The following is a 21,123-nucleotide window of genomic DNA, read 5'->3' on the forward strand; positions in this document are numbered from 1 at the left end:
ATTTAGTCTTGAATTGAGAAACCTGTCACTCAGATTTCCCTCCGTGTGGGCGGACGTGGCAAGGAGCCGCCTCAGAGAAACCTCCGAGGAACTCGGGAAAAAAAACCAAATACACCGTGGGCTTTTCTCTCTTTCCCTGGAAGCTGTGTAAGGTTTGCCAGCTCCTTCCTGAATACAGGGGACGGAGGTGATCCCCCCCCCATCCTGGCGGCTGGCTCCCCGTTAATTTGCGTTAATGGGAAGGAGCCCGTTTCTGACTGGCGACCTGCTACTTGCTGAGGCTGCAGGATGATGAACGGGCCAGAGTCTCCTGCCTCTGTAGGGCTATGAAGTTAAGGAGAAAGGAGAAAAGTGTCGGGGTGGTGAAGAGACAAGTTGTGAAGAGGTAGGGGAGGAAAGGGAGAGAAGGAAGCGAAAGGTGGGGACGAGAAGGGGCGCCGCTCCGGCGATGGGGAGAGAGCAGAGGGGCCGCGCAGGGATGCCCCGCTAGCTTTGTGCGGACCTCACCTGGGTGAGGCCGGTCAATAGCGAGGGATGCCAGCGGCTGCCTGCTGTCAGCACCTCGTCTGTTTGTCTCGGAACAACTGGAAAACGAGGTCTTGCCTTTCCCGAACCCGCGCTGCGGGGGTGAGCACACCCCGCCGGCTCGGGTCTCTTTGAGACCTGCCATCCCTACCATCGATCGGGATTTGTAGCTTTCCCCTCCGTTTTACTCTGTCTTACTGCCTGTGCGTGTCGAAGTGAGACTTATTTCATGGCACAAGCCTCAAAGGTTTTAATTGACCCGTTTAAATTATTTCAGCAACAACGCCGTGAAAAGGCACCGTCCATGAATAGACGTACTCCGGTGAAGTAAATTCCACGTGGCTTTTATTACTACTCACTTTGCATAGGAGAAAACAAGACGCGTGTGAAACATTAGACAAGTCCGGAAAGATTAATTTCTGGAAGGGGCTCTATAGAAGCACATCACCCCTCCCTGCAGCAGGAACCATCCCGTCCATGGGAGCAGCAGGAGGAGAGATGGAAGGGATAGAGGTGAATCCTGGAGACAGACTTAGTGGGGCAGGAGGGAGGGCGGTCCATGTCGTTAGACAGTGATTTGTCTGAGAAATCGTGAGGTTAGGATGCTTTCCCCGAAGTTCAAGGGTTACAGTTCCCAGTAGGCAAAAGCAGAACTGAAAAGCTGGCATGCTGTTTCACTTAGGTCTTAAAAATTTTCACCATTAACTCAAAATAAGTATTCGGGTGTTTTTTCTCTCCGAGGAATTAGATGTTGGGGAAAAAAAAAAAAAAAAAAAAAAAAAAAAAAAAAAAAAAAAAAAAAAAAAAAAAAAAAAAAATTGCACAGAAGAGGCTTTTATCTGGATATTTTCCAAAGATTTTATGTATATATGTCTTCGAATATATACAAGGAAAAAAATTCCGCGCCCCCCCCCTCCCCCTAATCAGGCCCACACGAGTCAATTTTTCATCTCCTGACTTTATTTTTCTTTTTTGTTTGTCTTAAATAACAGGACTTGGAGAAGCCTGGGGCCACTCCAGCAGAACCAGCCCACTGGATAATGTTGGACGGGAACTGGGATCCCATCTTTTGCAGGTACTGGTCTGGAAACGACAGGCATATGGTATTAATGATTAAAGAAATAATTCCCTCTTCTGAGCTTTCAATTGCCACCTTGACTAATTTTTAACTGTTCAAGTGTTTAATAGAAAGGAAGGCTGGAGGGGAACCACTTCAGAAATGCGAACCGCTGTGATTCAGCGTCGTGTGTTTTATTGGGGCTGTGGCTTGATCCCTCTGGGTCCTTTGCCTCAGAATCATCTAACACTGCGTCCGCAGCGAGGGAAGGGATTCACAGTGTGTCTCAGGATGCCAGAGATACAGGAGCACGAGTTTTCCCCAATTTATTAACAAGGTGACACTTGTCATCGATGTTCTGAAGCTCAGAGTGGTGGGGCAGGGAGAGGCTCTAGCGAAAGGTTAGACAGACGGGCTCAGCGGGCACCGACATAAGCAGAGACACAAGTCAGGGAGGACAGGTCTGAAAACTCAAAGCGCTCTGAAATACTAAAGAATATTAGCGATGACCACCACCACGTGTTTCTGGTGGAATCGGGTAACCTTTGGAGGGCCTATTCTGCTCTTGGTACACACACAGAAGTTCTGTCTGTGTCTGCTGAAATGTACCTGACAAATTGTCTTATTTACACTGTGGAGAGTTTTAGATTCTCTTTGATTGCTTAAATTCTCCTTATAAAATACACAGGCACTAAATCCCTGTGAAATTTGAAATAGGATAGAAGTATTTGGGATTTCTGAGACCCACTAATTAATTGCCAGGTAGCCAGGACCTCTTCTTAGATACTTCCAAGGCACTTTGCATTACTTTTGAGCTCGGTCCCTCTGTGAAGAGGGTTGTATCTCAGGGGTCCAGGAGCTTTAGAGGGATTCTTGTGCAAGATTTGCCCATTTTCTTCCAACTTTTTGAATAATCAGAGCCTGTGCATTGACGCCTGTTTGCTAAAATAAATCAGAGGGACAGGCATTTAATGGATCTGTCTATCTACTGATTTATTCATAGTCTCATCCCTTTTCTGCAGACGTTGGACGGTTTCATATTTGTTGTGGCTCCGGATGGCAAGATCATGTACATCTCGGAGACTGCCTCGGTGCACCTGGGCTTGTCGCAGGTACGCTGGGGGTCTGCTAGCCCCTGTGCTTGCCTGCATCACCCCCGCGACGGATAGGAGAGGGTGAGCGGTGCCGGCGATGAGCGCCCCTCCTCCTCCTCCTCCTCTCTCACAGGTAGAGCTGACCGGCAACAGCATTTACGAGTACATCCACCCCGCCGACCATGACGAGATGACGGCGGTGCTGACGGCGCACCAGCCGTACCACTCGCACTTCGTGCAGGGTAAAGTACACAGCCCCCGCCCCCACCTGGCCGCCGCTGTCGCGTAGGGGACCGCGCAGAGCCAGCGGAGCCTGTGGCTCACTCCACCTCTGCCTTTCCCCCTTCCCAGAGTACGAGATCGAGAGATCCTTTTTCCTGAGGATGAAGTGCGTCCTGGCCAAGAGGAACGCGGGCCTCACCTGCGGGGGCTACAAGGTGCGTGCCTGCGGCCAGATTGCCCTTTTCCCCACCCCGCACCAGCTTTCCCGTGTTCCTGTGCCGGGAAGGCTGTGAAAATGGGGAGACGAGGGGGTGAGACTTCTTCTCTCGGGGGTTTTCAGCTCAGGATTCTTTCATGCGGTTCATTTCTCTCAGAGTTTCAGATTGAAGAGCTCAAACCACAAAACCAAAACCAAGCAATCGAGCTCCTCTTGATTTTTTTGCACAACCACTGAGGTTCCCTGTGACAGCTTTCAGGTGATACAAGGGAGCCCTGGTTTAATTTATTTCTTTATTAAGTAATTCGTCAGCTGCAGAGGTAGCTCTCCCAGTCAAGAGTTTTGACCAGGTGCTTCTGCTCGGGGCTCCTCGGTAAGAGAGCTCTGTGCTCTCTCCTACCTTCTCACTGCTTTGTGTCAGCCACACAACGGCGAGGAGCGGGTTGTACCCATAACCCGAGATGAACACCTGCTGAATTCCAAGAGGAAAGATCTTAATAATAGAGAAGTAAGAGTGGAAGTAGACAGCAGTCGTCTGCAAGGGTACATTTAGGAGATATACTTAAATCAAAGGTGCTTTCTGGCGATGGACTGCGCCTGCTCCATCCGTATAACAGGCGTGTCTTACACATGTGACATACGCACACATGTAGACCCTTTCTTACGCACATTCACTCTTCATTACAAAGTCGTAACTGGATTGGCAGTTCCGAGTCTTTCCTATTCCAAAGAATAGTAAAAGCGCAGTTAGGAGGTGGGCCAAAAACCACTTAAACTAGTGGGGGAAAAAAAAAAAAAAAAGTCTCATTGATTCTAATGGGCCTTAGAACCACGCTGAACTCTAGTATGGGAAAAAAACCAACAAAAATCCCACAAACAAACAAACTACACCCCCCCCCCCCAAAAAAAAAAAACAAAAAAACCCCAAAAAAAACCCCAAAAAACCCACAAAACAATCAACCAAACAAACAACAAAAAAAAGCCCCCCAAAAACCCTCACAAAAAAAAAAAAAAAAAAAAACCAAACAAACAAACAAAAAAACACCACACCAAACAAACAAAAAAAACCACAAAAAAAAAACCAACCACAAACAAAAAAAAAAAAAAAACCCCCCTACAACCAGGAGAGAACGGCAGAAAACTCCCAGACGGTGCAGCTTTGTCAGGGCGGAGATGCAGGTCCGCGGCTCCCGCGGGCCCGGCAGCCACAGGGGCACGGGCACGGGGATATTGTCCGGGCCCTCTTCGTGGGGAGGGACGCCTGTCTCAGCACACCCTCCCCCCTGCTGGGTAGCTGTCAATCTTTTCTATGTCTCCGGCAGGTCATTCACTGCAGCGGGTACCTAAAGATCCGCCAGTACAGCCTGGACATGTCCCCCTTCGACGGCTGCTACCAAAATGTTGGCTTGGTCGCCGTGGGCCACTCACTGCCGCCCAGCGCCGTGACGGAGATCAAGCTCCACAGCAACATGTTTATGTTTCGGGCCAGCCTAGACATGAAGCTCATATTCTTAGATTCCAGGTAGAGCTGGGGTTATTTCCGAATCTATTCCCCTTGCGCGTCTCTTCTTTCCCAGGCTTCCTCTCCTGTCCTCTCCGCCACTTATACTGGCTCTTTGTGTCTCTTGCAGGGTAGCTGAGCTAACAGGTTACGAGCCCCAGGACTTGATAGAGAAGACCCTTTACCACCACGTCCATGGCTGTGACACCTTTCACCTGCGTTGCGCACATCACTTGTGTAAGGAGATGCTCTTCTGGTTTAAAACTCCTCCCCCATCTTCTCCTTTTGCAGAAGGACTTTGGGGTTCTTGGGATTTATGTCCAGGTCGGAACGTGAAAAGCCAGCTCTCTGGAGGGCAGAATAAGCAAAATCTTCAGGTTTTAGTGAAACAAGGTTAGATAGAGACTGACTGAACTCTGAGCTGGATGCAAGCGGCAAACGGAGGGGATTGGCAATAAAAGGTTATTTTTCCATCCTCCTCTTTTGGTTGTAGGACAAGAACTGCCCTGCACAAATCTCAGACACACTTGTCTCTCCAGATTCTGGTTAGGAAAACCCTTTTTTTTCCTGCTCCAAAAAACCATGCCAGTGAAATTCAAATACTTTTGTTTCACTTCCACCAAATCTCACAAACATTATCTGTGTATCTAACTTCGACTGCAGTAGTGAGCCCGATTCGGCGAGATGCACTTTATTTTGATATCATGATGACACTAATACACGCATAGACGAATAAAAAGTATATTAATTTCCGGTAAGTTTCCTTACAGAGAGTGTAACGAGAAGAGATAAAAGCCAAAGACAGATTTATAGAACAGAATCTCGATAATGATGATGCTTCAGGATTGGGGGTGTGTGGGATTCGGTTGCCGTAGCCGATCACACGCATACACACACACACACAGACACACCGGCCCTACCAATTTCCCCTATTAGCCTTTGATAACCATCGCAGGTACTGCCTGCGGGCTTCACCACCCTTGTACCCGCCGCTTCCCCATGTGCCGCTAAGAGGTTCCTAACCTCTCTGGTCACCCGGAGGGCTCTGCGGGGAGTGTGCGCCCCTTCCCGGGGCCGATCGAACCAGAGGCGGGAGCCGCGCTGAGGCTCTCCTCGCTTTGTCCCCGCAGTGCTGGTGAAAGGACAAGTGACCACCAAGTACTACCGCTTCTTGGCCAAGCACGGCGGCTGGGTGTGGGTGCAGAGCTACGCCACCATCGTGCACAACAGCCGCTCCTCCCGCCCGCACTGCATCGTCAGCGTCAACTACGTGCTCACGTAAGTCAGCCTGGGGCTGCTCCGAGCTGCGGGGACCGGGCGGGACCGAGGGCCGGGCGGGCACCTGCGGGTGTACCCCGCTCTGCCCCGGGGCGGCTCCTCCCTCCCTCCCGCCCGCCGCCTCCTCCTCCTCCTCCTCCTCCTCCTCCTCCTCTCCCCGCCCGCATTGACCAGGGCAGGCTCGCCAGGTCTGCTAGGAAACACACTGAGCTCTTTCATCCAGATGAAGGGTTTCCCGTCTGCCTGTTTCTTTCCCTTTAGAGAGAGGAAAAGATTTAGAGGTTTGTCACCTACATATTTTGCTGCCCCCTCCTTTTATTTTTTTAATTTTTTTTTTTATATATATATATATATATTTAGTTTTTAGTTTTAATGCACCCAGCATTAAATAAAATTTAATGCGGCGTAAAAGAAAAGGCTTCCACGTACGGAGTTATTTATACTCAACAAACAGGACATCTGTTTTTCTTTTCAAAAATCTGGGGTTTGAAGTCCTTAATTTCATCCAGAGTCTCTATCAAAGCTCGGAGATTTCTTTTTTGTTCTTGGAGAGCGATCCTTAGACTGAACCACAAAGAAAGTTGGTGACCAGAAGGGTCAGTTCAACTTAATTTTTTTTTTTTTTAAAATTAAAATTAAATAGGAAAAAAAATCAGAGTAAGTGCTGAGATACCATATATCTCAATACATCTCCAACATTTTGGGATGGCTGGGTTGTGCCGTAGCTATGCTGCTTGTACTGAAACGCAGAGGCCCAGTGAGGGAAGGGAGGCTCGGCTGAATTCTTTTTAAGTGTTTTCATGTTAGTTGTTAATATCCCTTCTGGACAGGGCAGTAGTTGTTGCCGGCAGCACTGATGCTTCATTAGGATCGAAGGACCAGTCAGGCCGGCGGTCCTTCATTGATCCTTGGGACTGGATATTCCTCTGTTTTCTGTTTCGCTGCCTTTTTTTTTTTTTTTTTTTTTTTTTTTTTTTTTTTTTTTTTTTTTCCTTCCTGGAGACAAATGTAGGTATTGGAAGCACAACCCTCCCCCCTTTCCTAAAACCGTGGCCATGGCAGCATCATGATTTTGCCATCACGGCTTTGGCGCATGGGCGGGTGGCGAGTGGTTTGTTAGCCCAGTTTAAGGAGTGCTTCCCAAAATGAACTGGCTCGACACGGAGGCCACGGCTCTGGTCATGTGTGGAGAGGCTGCCTGCACTTCTAGAGCGTAATCCCTTTGGTATGTAAGGTGATAAACGGGTGTCGTGCTCTAAGATGGGTCATTACGCCTGCATGGAAGAATAGACATTTTGGTCAGCACTCTGCTGCAGTGAGTAAACTGCGATTCCCCTTTAAAGAAAAATTTATTTTATTTTATTTGTTATGGGGCGCAATACTCATTTCCTCAGTAAGGATGGGTATCAGCGGAGACGTTATCACTTCTGCTCTAGCTATTGTGCACATTTCTATGTCCATTTCCCCTATACCAGTCCCTCTCTGTATTTTTCACGGTTTGTGCTTCCCAGTTAAGTCCAAGCACCTGCTTTGGGTCAACGGGGAACCGCAAAGACAGAAGTTAGTGCATTGTTAAGACTAAGAAACAAGGAACCCGAAGGCGACCAGCATGTTGCAGTGGTTTTAGCTCCAGAAACGTCATGGTTTTCTACGATCATTTGGGATAATGGGTTGTTCCCCTCTGCTTTAATCCCCAAAGCGTGAACATCAGTCACGGAATTCTACCTCAAATGATCCGAGTCGAAATGAAGCACCACATCCGACCCGCTGAAAGCGCAGCTGGGCATCTGTCAGGATCTGCCCCTTGCTTGCAGGGGCACGAGCATTTCATGCTGGCACGGCAAGCAGGGAGTGCCCTGGTGCCCTGTGGGGGCCGGTCAGACAAACCCGTCGGAGCCGTGTCCCAGCAGCCGGACTGTTGCTCCGTGCGCCTGTGCGGTGTTAGCCCCCGGCTGCCCCCGGGGCCACGGCGGGCGGTCTGTTGGCAGCCCCGCTGCGCCTCGACCCGTGGGGGCGGCCACCGGGCAGCCCCTGAGTATCGGCGGCTCCGCGCCCCGGCAGGAACCCCCGGCCTCCCGGGAGCTGGACTCGGGGTGCCTAGACACTCCCCTGCCCGCCTCCCATAAACGGCGCTGCAGGGAAGACGAGTTCCCTCTCAGGAGCGGTACCCTAACTGGGCGACTCCTCCCCTTCAGCTGATTTATCGGTGGAGGCAGAGTCTTTATAAAGCACAAAGACTTTGGTGCATGTATATGGTTTTCAGAACCTGTTTGCAGCCCAGTTGATATGTAGGAGGACTATAGTTGCTTGAAGTCTTTGAAGATTTCCCTCAGAGAATGAAGTTACAGCACAGGGCATCTTTGTTGTGCCTTGGTGCAAGTCTCCAAGTCTCCCTTTGCACTCTCTGGGTTAATTGCCTCAAGTGTGAAGGATGGTGGGAGGGCAGAGAGAGAGCCAGGCTGGCTGAAGTAGGAATGCTGAAAGTTGTGAAGTTCAGCACTGGTTGCAGCAACTGCCACTGCATAAAACTCTAGCTTTGATATGCTCAGGTCCTGGAGGTCTCATCGAGCCTGGCTGGCTCTTCATTAGGGTGCTGCAGAAAAGATCACATCCTGCTTGCTCCTGCAGCAGGGCTGCCACTGCTGAAATTGCTGCCCGCCTCCAAGAGATAGGTGTAACTTCCACCGAATAATTAGATTATCATTATCATTATTATCATAATTCTTCTTGGGCAAGCTGGCCATTCAGGGAATATGTGGGAAGAACAGGCCCTGGCATTTGCCAGGTGACTCTAAGCAGAGAAAGGTCTGGTTTTAAAAAACTGATATAAAGTCAGCCACTGAAATGGATAACTTGAGGTGGAGGGAACTGTTAGGGAAAAGCTCATGGAGTTGGCTAGAGGGATGCTGAACTCCTACCTAGAGCAGGCTTAATTGTCTTGATGAGTTATTCAGAGTCAGCATGTTATCACTCAAATGAGGAAGGCAGGTGGGGAAAATATAGAAGAAAATGTAAGGTTACAGGGGCGTGTGGTTTTCCTCTGGCATGAGATAGGCTCTACCACAGGAGGGCTGGGCAGTGGTCCTGTAGTATTCAAAATCTACAAGTGTTTAATATATTTTATGGTGGTATAAATCTCATTAAAACTGCTGTTCTTTAAGGATGACACTGGATTTTTCCAGCAAATGGAGAGAGGCTGAGCCAAGCAGTATGTGTTTGCCCTCCTTTACTTTTCCCACCTGGCAGTGGGTGTGTGGCAGAGCCCCTGGTGCAGCTCCCGGCAGAGGGACACGTGTAGGCGTACCCACTGCAACCAGGTTGTGTTATAAACTGAGCAGAGAAAAACGTGCTTACAAAAGAGAAATGCAAACCTTTTCATACTGACTCTTGTGTGTTTAAGATGAGGAGAGAGCAAAAGAGGTGCAAATTAATGCTTTTGTGTTTTGAAATAACAGAATCGAAATCCTGCACATTTGGGCTTGCAGGGTAGGACTTGAAATATAGGACGACTGCTGCTGAAAAATAATTTGATTACAGGAAATTTTGGTCTTTTTGGAGGGTAAATCACAAAAGGGGTCATAAGAGTTGGAAGATATAGTGCAGGTTTTTGACCTGCTAAGTCCCTGGACCTCTCACACAGTAATTCTTCACTCAGGTAAAACCCCAGGGGTTTTTGTTTGTTTGTTTGTTTTTGTTTTGTTTTTCTTTGTTTGTTTGTTTGTTTGGTCACGGGATAAGGAACTTTTTCTCACTATTGAGAGGAACCTGAGTTCTCTGTTTTGGAAAAGAGCAGATACTGAGTGCCATAAGAGTCAAAATGGTCTGGAGCAGTTTCAGTGCAGGCTGGGCAGGAAGAACAAGAATCTCTACCTTGCAGCTTCCCAGCTCCCCTGGGTAAGAGTGAGGATGAAAAAGAAGAGAATGAAAATGAAAAATAAAAGAATGCAAAAAGGACCAGTAACACCCCAGTTAAGAAAATTAAAAAGAGATTATTTTAATTTTCCACAAATCCCAAGTTTTGAGAACATGAATGCTAGGCTTGAGAACAAATGTTTGTAGTAAGTGTATATGCTGAAATAAATAAGAACAGTTGCAATGGCATTTCAGCAATAAGAGGAAAGTTGAATTTTTTTGCATAATAAGTGTATCAAAAATTAAAATAAAAGACCTTTAAGGACTCTGTCCTTAAAGCACACATATTTGGTCTTCATTGCATTCCATTTTGGATATGCAAGTATAGACATGGAATATTTGTTTCTTCTCTTATTTGTTCTGTACACACAGCCACCATATCATTGGTTATTAGCTGTGCATGTTTATCACATAAATGAGCTCAAGTATGAGTCAATTAATTGAGAAGGAAAGTGCTGAAGTAAAGTTTATATTTAGATTGCAAACAACCTTCCTTTAAATAAATGGATAATGCAAAGTCCAAATCCTTTGACTTTCTGAGCATGAGCAAATATTATAATAATTTGTCCCCAGAGAAAGCTAGAGAAGTTTTCCTGTATACATTTTGTTGTCCTTTAGCATTTAAAAGGATAGCAATAGTTGTGTCATATATAGATAACCCATGTTATCTATATATGTTAGGTGCATAATTGTGACTAATCTCTGTTCTAATGATACAGCATGTATTTGATACAGTTCCAGTTGACCTCTTCGTGTAACTGGCTGATTAGAAACACAAATTAAATGCAATTTGTTTGAAATATTATTTTGCAAATAACTGCCATATTGACAAATGTTTTACCAAACAATGTGATAAATGCAATTTAGAATAAATTAAGCATTAATTGTATCTACACACTTAATCTTTAAGTTGTTAGTATTACTATCCACAGCTTTGTGTACTACCAGATTTGAAGTGATGGTATAAGAAAGGTGCTATCTTTATGTGTGATGGCTCAGACTTCAAAAATGTCCTGGCATATGTACTTCCTGGCATATTAAGTGGGCTTTAGAGAATTATGTGTTTCACGTGAAAATGCTCTCCCCATATTTTGGACAGTTACAGTTATATGTTTTCATTGTTTTTCATAGTAATCCTCTTTTTGTGCTGTCTCTGGTACCTCAGGTCTCACCTCTGTCTCTTCCTTGTCAATGGGAGAATCCACAAACTCTTTTTCCACACCCAAAGGCTTTCCCTTCTTGAACATTTCTCTCAAATTGATCCAGTTGAAATTGCCACTGAGCTCTTCCCTTAGTCATAAGTCTCTTGTATCTCTCAAGTGTGTGATGGAGTAGGTAGGACAGGGAATACCCTGAGAAAGCTACCCTTTGACATATCATTAGTGTAATTAGTTGTATGAGTAAGCTTAGTCATCCAGCTTAAATACTAGAGATAAGGCTTAGTGACTTTACCTGGCTAATGGTGGGGGGTTTTGTGGTTTTTTTTGTTTGTTTGTTTGTTTTGGTTTGGGTTTTTTGTTTGTTTGTTTTTGTGGGGTTTTTTGTTGGTTTGGTGTTTGGTTTTGTTGTTGTTGTTGTTAAATAGTTGTAAATAGTAGCAACAAATTTGACCTGCTGCTTTTCCTCTATATTTCTCTGTATTAATGGGAACTTTTGCCACTTGCTTAGTAGTGCACAGAACTGGGACTTATTTTTTTCTCTTCAATCTGCAATGTGCTTTTTCCCAAGACTGAAAAGCCTACCATCATTCCCATGATTTGATCAGCAATGTAAATATATAGATGAATTGTTTTAATAGATCAAAATGCTTGGGAAGCATATGTCTCAAAGAAGGAAAAAAAAAGGAGACTCCTCTTGTACTACTCAGTGCAGTATTCTGTTTGTTCACCATTAGTTTTTATTACAGACTTGTCTCCCTGGAACATTGTTTATATATTTCTTGCAAATAGGAGACAGGCTTTTCCAGGTGTCCACAATACGTTTCTGCAGTTCTTCTTTGTTCATGTAGGGGCTTTCTCAGCTACCATTTTTAATTCACTCCAAATTTCTCTGCTTGTATTTAAACCAGGTGACTGTAATGGCCAAGGCACTAAAACTATGGGCCAGAGCTGAGACTCACTGTTCCTATGAACAGTTTTATTTGCTAGAGTAAGGATTAAAGGATCGCAGTTCAGACCTGTGCAAAAAATCCCCCCAGTTTGTTAGTTTAAGTGTATGCCTGCTGAGAGTCTCACATGGCATGAAATTCAAGGTTGCAAAAAAGTGTCTTTATTCCAAGGAAGAAGAGTGACTTCAAATGCTTTCCACTTCATCATTTTCCCATTCACCATGTGGCTCTCCAGGCCTTTGGAAACACCCTCCTCTCAAATACTGACTTACAGATCTTGTAAAATGTTTGTCTAGGGCTGAGACACATTCAGCAGGGGCAATGGCTGAAACAATTACTATCTCCAGCTGTCTGCCTCACTTCACTGATGAAAGGTACAGGGCCTGCTCCAGGGACTCATTTTCCTAAAATGCCATGGTTTATGGTTTAAGGTAAACTGCCACAGATTTTACTTTACATGGAAGCATTGGACTGTACACTGTAGCACAGCTGTTCTTGCTAGAGAGGTTGCTCACACTTTATCCTAACTCTGCCCTTCCACAATCTGAATGGCATAGATGTGGCTTGTGAACATCAGGCCAGCAGCTGGGTGCTCCAATACCTTTTGGGGGTCAGTCTCAGTGGTCCTTCTATGTGGCAGAGCAGGGGAGATAGTGAACCATGGAGTTTAGGGTTATATTCAGTGCTCTGGGGTAGTCCAGAGAACTGAAGAGGCAGCTGGAAGAGTGTCTGCTGGTTTTACTACACCACATTTGTAGCTTGTCTGTGGACTGTGTTAGTGGCTGTGCAGGGAGACATGCCAAGCAGTCCACTACTATCAAAGGATTCGCCTCCATACTCCCACCCTCTTAATAATCTTCATAAAACCGGATGCAGAACTGGCTCCTGCTCTCATTACAACAGCAGTATGTTCTTTAAGTAGGCTTACAATTTTACTAGCTCTGCTTCTGTTTCCTTAATCCGTTGCATGTTTGCTCTTGTTGCTCTGTGCTGCATCTTAGTACTGCTGCCTTTCCCATATTGTTTCGCTGTAATTATCATGAGGTACAACAGGTGTGATAAGTTTCTAAACTGTTTCTGAAGCAAGATCTTCCCACAATATTATGTTGTTCTTGCTAGTTTTTATTCGTACACAAATGTGGCATTTTGACACAGCCTAAATTAAGTGTTAACAAATAAATCTCCTTTGTCCGTTCAACAGTGGCAAGTATCTGTTTGAAATCTAATTCTCCTTCCCTCACCTCTCTTTTGTACTTTACAGTGTGGGCCAGGCTCCAGCACATATGTTCGTACTCAGTGTGTTACTTCAGAGGCAGCCCCTTTCACTTTGATGACACTATTTATGGAGGCAGGCACTGCTCTGTGTGAACAAGGGTATAGCGTCTGACCCTTCGGAAGGCTTGGGATGGCTGAAGTCTGGAGTCAATCTCATGATCTTTAACACAGTTAGATGATTTATTCCTGTTGTTGTCTTTTGTTATCATCCACTTAGTGCAATTAAATTGCAGAACTCCTGATTTACTAAGCCACTTGAGCACATGTCAGGCTCTAAAAGTTCTTAGACGTAACTTTCAGTACACGATTATATCCTGGTGAATTCAGTTTTGAAATAAAAACTCTTAGGCATACGCGTGAAAATAAGAATATTCCTTAGCTTTGCCAAATAGAGATGGCTTGAAGGACGCGTTTTTTTACTGTGTTGAATTGGGGCCTAATAGAGAACAGCCGTAGTTTTTCAGCTACAAACCGCTGCGTATAAATCTTGGGGACAGCAATGTTGAAAATAACAGCTATTATCTGCAGAAGCTTCAGCGTGCAGCTATGGAAACACAAATGCATGGCTAACTAAAGTTTGGCTACACCCATAGCATTGTGCAGATATTTGGACATAACCTAGAGTGAAGACCTTTAAACCCATTCAGCATTCAATGCTCTTACATCTGTGCTGTCAGTGATGAAGCAAACGTGCCCTGAAGACACACTGTTCCTAAGTAGGCTGTAGCTTTGATTGTCTCCGTACTATATTTGGCAGCTGGTAGCCTGGGCTGCTGCTATAGGAAACTCTCTGATTTAGGCCCTGGATTGTTAAAATCAATCCAAAGGCATTGCATGCTATTTTTCTCTTGCTGTTTCCAAAGACTGTTTTGTACACAGAACAAAATAATAACCATTAATGACTGCTTTGTGAGGCCTACCTCAATGGAGTATTTGCTCCCAGAAAGGCTGGATTTGGGGGTAAATAGCCTGATAGCATTGTCCCCTTTGCCACCAAACTTCTGAATGGTGTTTGGCCACAAGATAATTCTGTTGACCCTAAGCTTCTGGTAGGACAGTTAAACTGTCATCTTTCAAAAGATAGTCAGCCTCCTTAGAGCTCTCCGGTGTTTGAAAAACAGCAGTGGGGGTGTAGACGTGGCTTCACTCCAAAGAAAACTGCCTGTGGACTGCAATGGTGTAACATGGGAACACACAGATGGGGCTTCCATGGTGCTATCTAGTGAGTTCAAGAAAGCAATAGGAGAGAAGGTGCACAGCACTGTTTGCACAGGTGGGACACCCTTGGGTCACTCTACATGTGCTACAGTGGCCACCACAAGCATAACAAATCTCGTACAATGTGATATAAAAATCTCATACTGGACTCTGCACACAAAAAAATATCAAGCCTTCAGTTCCTTCAGCTGCAGATTAGCTGTAGTGTTGGTTGGAGAACGGTTATAGGTTGGCCATGGAGTTGACCTGCATGAATGTTGTGGACAGTTTTATGGGAAAAATAGAGTGTCTCTGCTTAGTCAGAGACAGTCCTAAGCATCCGGAAACCCTTGATGAATATGTGGAGCAGTGACAAGAGAATGACTAAAGCCAACTAGGGCCCTTACTGTTCTAGTCAAAGCTCTGACCAAGAGTACAAAGGTACAAGGCAGATTAAGGTTTCTAAAGAAGACCATAGCTAGATATTATTGTGTTTTATTAGATTATTATCGTTTAGTTTTTGAGAAATTTTAAATATACCTATGAAGTATTTGACTGCCTATAAACACTCAACCCACTGGAGACTTACGTAAGATTGATTTTTACATGAGCATGCATTTTTTTGAACTGTACTACTAACTGAATGTTAATGTAGAGTTTTTGTTATCCTAACATTGTCAAAAAGAAATAATTGCCATTAAAAACCCTTCTGGATTTGGTAGAAGATGTGGGGTAACAGCAGTTGTGCAAGAGATGGTGGTATAACTTATTCTGTTGTCCAGAGAGTCTAGGGAGCCAAACAGGTTATTCGATATAAATTTAAATGTTTAATTGACCCACTTAAAAAATATAACCATCTATTATGTACACTTTGAGGAGACAGGCTCAGTGATTATTAGGAAATTATCAAATAAAATGGCGACATGCATGACATTATAACCTCATGATATTTTCTTGTTATTTGTCTTGTTATTTATCTACTGGCTGCAGTAGAGGTTTGGCTGGGGATAGGAAGGAGTTAAAAATGGTCTGATTCTGGTACAAAAAAATGAAAGGAGAAAACAGGTATATTAATTTAAAAATCACCCCCCCCCCCAAAAGAAATCAAAACAAAACAAAAAAATCCCACCATTCTCCCCAAAAGCAAAAATTCCAGTGCAAGTCCTTGCCTCTCTTCCTACCCTCACCTACCTTAAAATTTTAGCAAAAGAATGGAAAGATAATCTAAAAAGTAGTTATTAAATATTATAGCATGGTTTTCTTCTTAATGACAAATGATAGTCCTCAGAGGCAAAGTGCTCTTCTTTGGCCAAACCTGAGGAACTCTAGACTAATGAAACAGAAATATTTCTGTTGTAGAAAAATATTACTTCTAAGGAAGGTGAAAGTCTTACAACAAGAAAGGACTAATCGGATTAAAGAGAAAGAGATCTGTTGTAAATGGGACGCCCTACCAGATGGAGCTAACAAATCCCTTTGCACTCAACAGGCCTCTTCACTATGGGGTGCAGCTGATCAGAAAAAGTAGTGTGGAATTATGGGAGGGTTCATTATGCTGCATGCAGATAGAAAATTTCCCAAAGAGGAACAAATAGAACAAAAAATAATTACTTTTACAAGTGCATTTTTTTTCTCAGATAATTTATTCCCAGATCACAGAAGCTTATCAAGAATGTCATCACAGAAACACTAGCTAATTTTTTAAGTGTTCACCTTAGGATCTTAGAAAGGTTGTCACTACAAAAGCTTTAATTATGGGGAACACAGAGGAGTTGAGAAAAACTGAAACATCACAAAGTTTTACAATAAATTATTAAAAGTAAGGACAGCAAATTTTCAGAACCTCTCTTCACAGTCTCAGAGGAACTGAAGTATGAAACTGCTTAACTACTGTGGTATAGAGTTGTAACGTAAGAACAGCAATATGGAATCAGACACGTGCTGATGGTGACCATGGGAAATTCTTTGGAACAAGGTTAAAAATAGGACAAGCATGCAGCCCATGCGTCCATGTTTTCCTCCCTAGCACTTTCTTCCAGTCTCCAAGAAATTCAAATTTCTTCCTAGAAAAACATGAGATCTTTGAATGTATCAGTTGTCCATGTTTTGTGGGTTTTTTTCCTTCACAAATTCACATGTTTACTTTCTGATGCCATGTTGGCTCTTGCCAAGGTTAAGTAAATGTGGTACTAAAAGCCTCCTTTTTCTTCATTCATTTCATAACCCAGATTTCTTGCAGTAGAAGAAGAGGTGAAAAACTGCTTCCTACTCATGTCCTCCTTCTCTGTGCCTCTCACAATTCACTGATCTTGTTTTGTTCTCCCAGTCACCTCTTTTTCAGCCTGAGGCGAGTTCTTATTATTTTTCCTCACAGAAAGGCTGTTACAAGCCCATTGTCTGTGCTATCCCATTCTGTCCCTTTTCAAGTTTTCAGATAGGATGGTCAGAGCATACATTTGAAATATCAGTGCATGAGGGGTTTATGTATGGTATGAGGTATAATCCTTATCTTTGTAATCCTCATTTACTGCATAATTATGCCATGTTGTGCATTTTCTTACACACAGGGCAGTCTGTGTTGCACCAATGACCTCTCTGCAATGTGATGCTTTTTTTTTTAATAAAACTCAGTTTATGTGGTGAATCATACACATCAGAGGATTCATCACCAAAATGGTGTTCAAGATTACTAGTTTTAGAAAGAAAAATCTGAAAGTAGGGTTTTAAGACCATACTTAAGCTCTAGAGTTAGGTCTTATTGTAATATATACCCCTAATAACTCAGAGTCTATATTTACGTTATTGTATTTTGTGGCTGCTAAACAGTAAGATACAGGACTTTTATCCACTTTTGTGCCAGCCCTTCAGTTACTGTTACAAAACATAGAGCAATCAACCTTGAAAGCATCTTAGCTGGTTTATCTGGTCTCCCTTGCCATGAGGGAAAAGGACTGTTATGAAACACTTACTTCTGAAAAAGTCCTTGGATTGAAAATGACAACATCCAACAACCTTCCTGAAAATCAAGAGGAACTCCTGTTGGTTTTCCTTATTACATCCCTTAATGTGCTGTAGAAATTCTTACTGTTTGAAAACTGTTAATGTATAATCTCTGCCAAAAAATCATCAGCATCCTCTGAAACCCTTCTGCCCAAGCATATCGTATAGCGATCTAACGTGCTATTTCCAATAATTTCTGCTTAGTTAGGTACACAATAACAATGATATTACACGTATTCAGTCAAATATTTTTATTCATAGAATAAATATCAAATTTATTTTAGCAGTTTAAATAAGTGAGTTTAATGTCTATTTAGTCAAGCATTACTATAGTGAGGACTTCAGTAGATTAGAAATAAATGAATCCAATTAAAGAACACGTCTGTGAAATTTGATATGTCATAGGTATGAATGAGTTGTTTGCCCAGCAACTGTAAAGAAATCATTAATGATTAACTATCTAGAAGAGGTTTAATCAAGGATAAATGGTATAAGACATAGTTAAAAATATTTACATTGAATACATGGAGATTCTGAAATAAAAAAAGAATGTTTCACACCAATAGTGACATGAGTACTCTCAGGAAATGTATTTTCAGTTACCTGTGGTGATGTGCAGCCAGAGGCTGAAGCTGAGAGTTAGTTTAGTAATGTTAGCTATTGTGCATTGGTCTTTCCAACAAAAAGATGAAATTTAACAGGCAAGACAGAAAATATTTTGCCAAATATGTGTTAGTTACAATAGTATATAATTATCCTCATCTTCAGAGCTAATATTCAGCAAAGTTAAGGTATTCTTAGAAGCAATCAGTGCTGGGCTAAATTTGACCCTATCAAAACAAAAAGTCCCCTTGGAAGCCTTGGTAGTAAACTCAGGGAAATACCAAGTGCTTGCTAAAGTGATATATGTGTGATTCAGCTTGTGCTAAAGTGATACATATGTGATTCATCCAGTGCAGCACCAGTAGCCTGTGAGAGGGTTGAGAATCGATCCAGATCATTTGGCTACTGGATCAGTGTCTGATGAGTGACATTGGTATTCACGATATATTTTTTTAACGCATAAAAATACTAAGAATTCTGAGATGTGAAAATCTAGCCTGGGTAAGAGCTGTCAGTTGCGCTGTTGTTGGTCTGGCTTTCTGCAAAATGGAAATAATTCTACAGGGATATGAGAGATCTTAGGTTTATGTGACACTAATTCCTAAAAATATGCTGCCTGATTGCACTTGCTGATGCACTGGGGTGACATTGATTTTGATGTGCTAGGAAGTCTAGTAAATAAAGGCAAATACAGGTCTCATTTTTGGACCCAAAGATGGTGAAGCAAATAGTTTGGAATGACAAAGTCTACCTTCAGACTGCTGAAAAATCTACCTTGCCATGATTGTCTAGAGGTCAGGATGTTTTTTTTTAACTTCAACTGCATTCAACTTAACTGCATTCTGAGATGAGAAACCAAACATAAAATATATAAAATTTCTCTTGCAGTAGTTGACTAGAGTAAATCCTCAGACATTTGTGTTAAGTGACTCACATAGTAAAATTTGTGCTTCCATTTTTCTGAATGTATCTAATAATTTAATTAAACTTACTGGGTTGGATTGCTTTGTTTTTAAAAGCAAATATAGAAATATGATATCATGTAAGTGAATCTCATGGCTGGACAAGCTGTAAACTTTGACTCAACAAGATGTAAACAGGCACTGTTTTTTGTGCTATTTATGGAGATAAATGGGTGCCTGGAACTTAATGAAGGGATCTGATACACAGAACTCATACTTCTCTGAGTAGAGGTATGGCTTAACCATTAGGTGTACCAGTAATAAGAAACCACTTGAAAGATCTTTGGAGGGTTTTTCCAATTACTTCAGTGGGCTGTAGAACTGGTCTATACAGGACTATTCACCCAAGTTTTAGAAAGGAGGTTTGCTAAGATTATCCCAGTCACTCACAGAACAGCTGAGGCAGGGAGTAACTTTGAGGTCACACAACAAAATGTCTGCTTAGTTTCATAACAAGCACTGAGGTTCAATAGATTTTTCCTCACTTTGTCCTGAAGTTTGTCTTCCTTTACAACCTCAATGAAACCTTATTCTGACTGGTTCTGAAAGATGCTAAAGGGATTGCATATGCTCCTCCTCACAAATCGCGTGAGCAGACCGAGGCCTTTGTAAACATTTCTGAGACACATTGTACAGGAACTGAGGACACAGCAGATGAGGAAACTGTCTGTTTTGTTGTACCATCTGCTGATTTAGGAATCCATGAAGATGACAAACAGCCAGAATCTGTTCTCTTTTCACTCATCTGCTGAATGGTACTCTGTTAGCATTGCATGAGCTGGAGTGTGGAAATGTTAAAAGTCGCAGGCACTGTTTAAAAGTAGAAGAACGATATATTGCAGTGTTGTGGTCTGATGTGCATGAAAAAGTGCCTGATATTTACCACCTTCATGTCTGATTTTAGCCAAACTTCAATAACTCAGAAAAACAGACTGAATATTAATTACATTAACACCCTTAGTTTAATCTTACAGTTTCTATGGCTAGACTGACAGCAAATCTGACAAATATAATTTTTCTGATTTTTAACTAAAAGGAATGAAGAGTGTGTATGACCCTATCCATAGATTTTTTCAAGCAAAACCAGAGGAAATGAACATACTTCATGTATTCAATAGAAATAATAGTGCAACCAATTATAATTAAACCTTGTTTTCATTGTCATGAACAATATTTTCTGCTTTGCTTCAGTCAGGTAAATGATTGTATCCATGATGTAGGAATCTGCTGCACTAAGATCCCATAATGCCTTTACTCTCAGCTTGTACTTCATGGGTTATTTAGTATGTGTATGGAATGATGTGGGTGCAGGTTATCCAGTGTTTGTCAGGTTTTGATGCTCCCACAACACCTTTTCATCCAATGCTGTAACTCCACATGTGAAAACTGAATTTTGGTTAATCTTCTTTAAGGTGTCTAAATTTAGTGTCTTTTGAAGGAATTAAATGCGCAGTAAACATCTGCCTCTCTGTTGGTTATCTGTGTAAGGTACTGCACATGTACCTTATTTTTCCTTTATGACATGTAGTGGTATTAATGTAAAAATATAATTTTCCTTACAGTTCTGCAGAATTTTCCTTGAACTGGGCATTTTTCTCTTCTTTTCTGAAGGTTATGCTGCTTATAACTCTGGATATGTAAGATCTGTAGTGTTGAGTCTGGTTGCCCTTCTTAAGTACTTTTGGATAAATCTGAGTATTTATTCTTTACTAATGGATGTCATTCTTTTAGTTTTTCCTCTGGTCACGTGCTATTTATCTGGTCTTTCTGCTTGAGAGCATTTTTCAGTTCTCTTCTGTTCCACAGGCAACATTGTCTTTAAGTAGGGAGTATTAATATCTTGAAAATTATTTGTGCCTTTAGCAGTCTAATGTTAATGTCTAGTCTCACTTCTGTAGTGAGCTATAGTAGTCCCAAACATCACCCTATTAATTGAAGAAACACAATTACAGTAAAAGCCCAGCTTGTCTATACAGTTTTAGTTTGTTGTGAGCTACTCTGGACCTCTGTCTTCCCAACATTATTTCTGTCAGTGCTGACTCATCCTTTCCTCATATTTTTTCCTTCAAAAAGCCCATATAAAAACCCATCTCATTTTCTTTTCATTTTGATGAAACCACATGTTTAGTCACTGTATTTGTGCAAAGTCTCCTGTTTGTACAGAATCCAGGTT

At 42.7% G+C, this 21,123-nt stretch overlaps 1 protein-coding gene across 1 annotated transcript in view; it reads left to right on the forward strand.

The window, feature by feature from the left end:
- The window catches only part of SIM1 (SIM bHLH transcription factor 1), a 47,332-nt gene that overhangs the window by 10,148 nt on the left and 16,061 nt on the right, over positions 1-21,123 (forward strand). The window contains exons 4-10 of the mRNA XM_040058912.2: positions 1,518-1,600; positions 2,605-2,694; positions 2,810-2,918; positions 3,028-3,113; positions 4,438-4,637; positions 4,747-4,853; positions 5,747-5,894. Of these exons, the coding sequence (XP_039914846.1) occupies positions 1,518-1,600; positions 2,605-2,694; positions 2,810-2,918; positions 3,028-3,113; positions 4,438-4,637; positions 4,747-4,853; positions 5,747-5,894 (823 nt within the window). The remainder of the gene's footprint in view (positions 1-1,517; positions 1,601-2,604; positions 2,695-2,809; positions 2,919-3,027; positions 3,114-4,437; positions 4,638-4,746; positions 4,854-5,746; positions 5,895-21,123) is intronic.

The sequence above is a fragment of the Hirundo rustica genome, chromosome 3 (genome assembly GCF_015227805.2).
Source record: "Hirundo rustica isolate bHirRus1 chromosome 3, bHirRus1.pri.v3, whole genome shotgun sequence".
Classification (NCBI taxonomy): domain Eukaryota; kingdom Metazoa; phylum Chordata; class Aves; order Passeriformes; family Hirundinidae; genus Hirundo; species Hirundo rustica.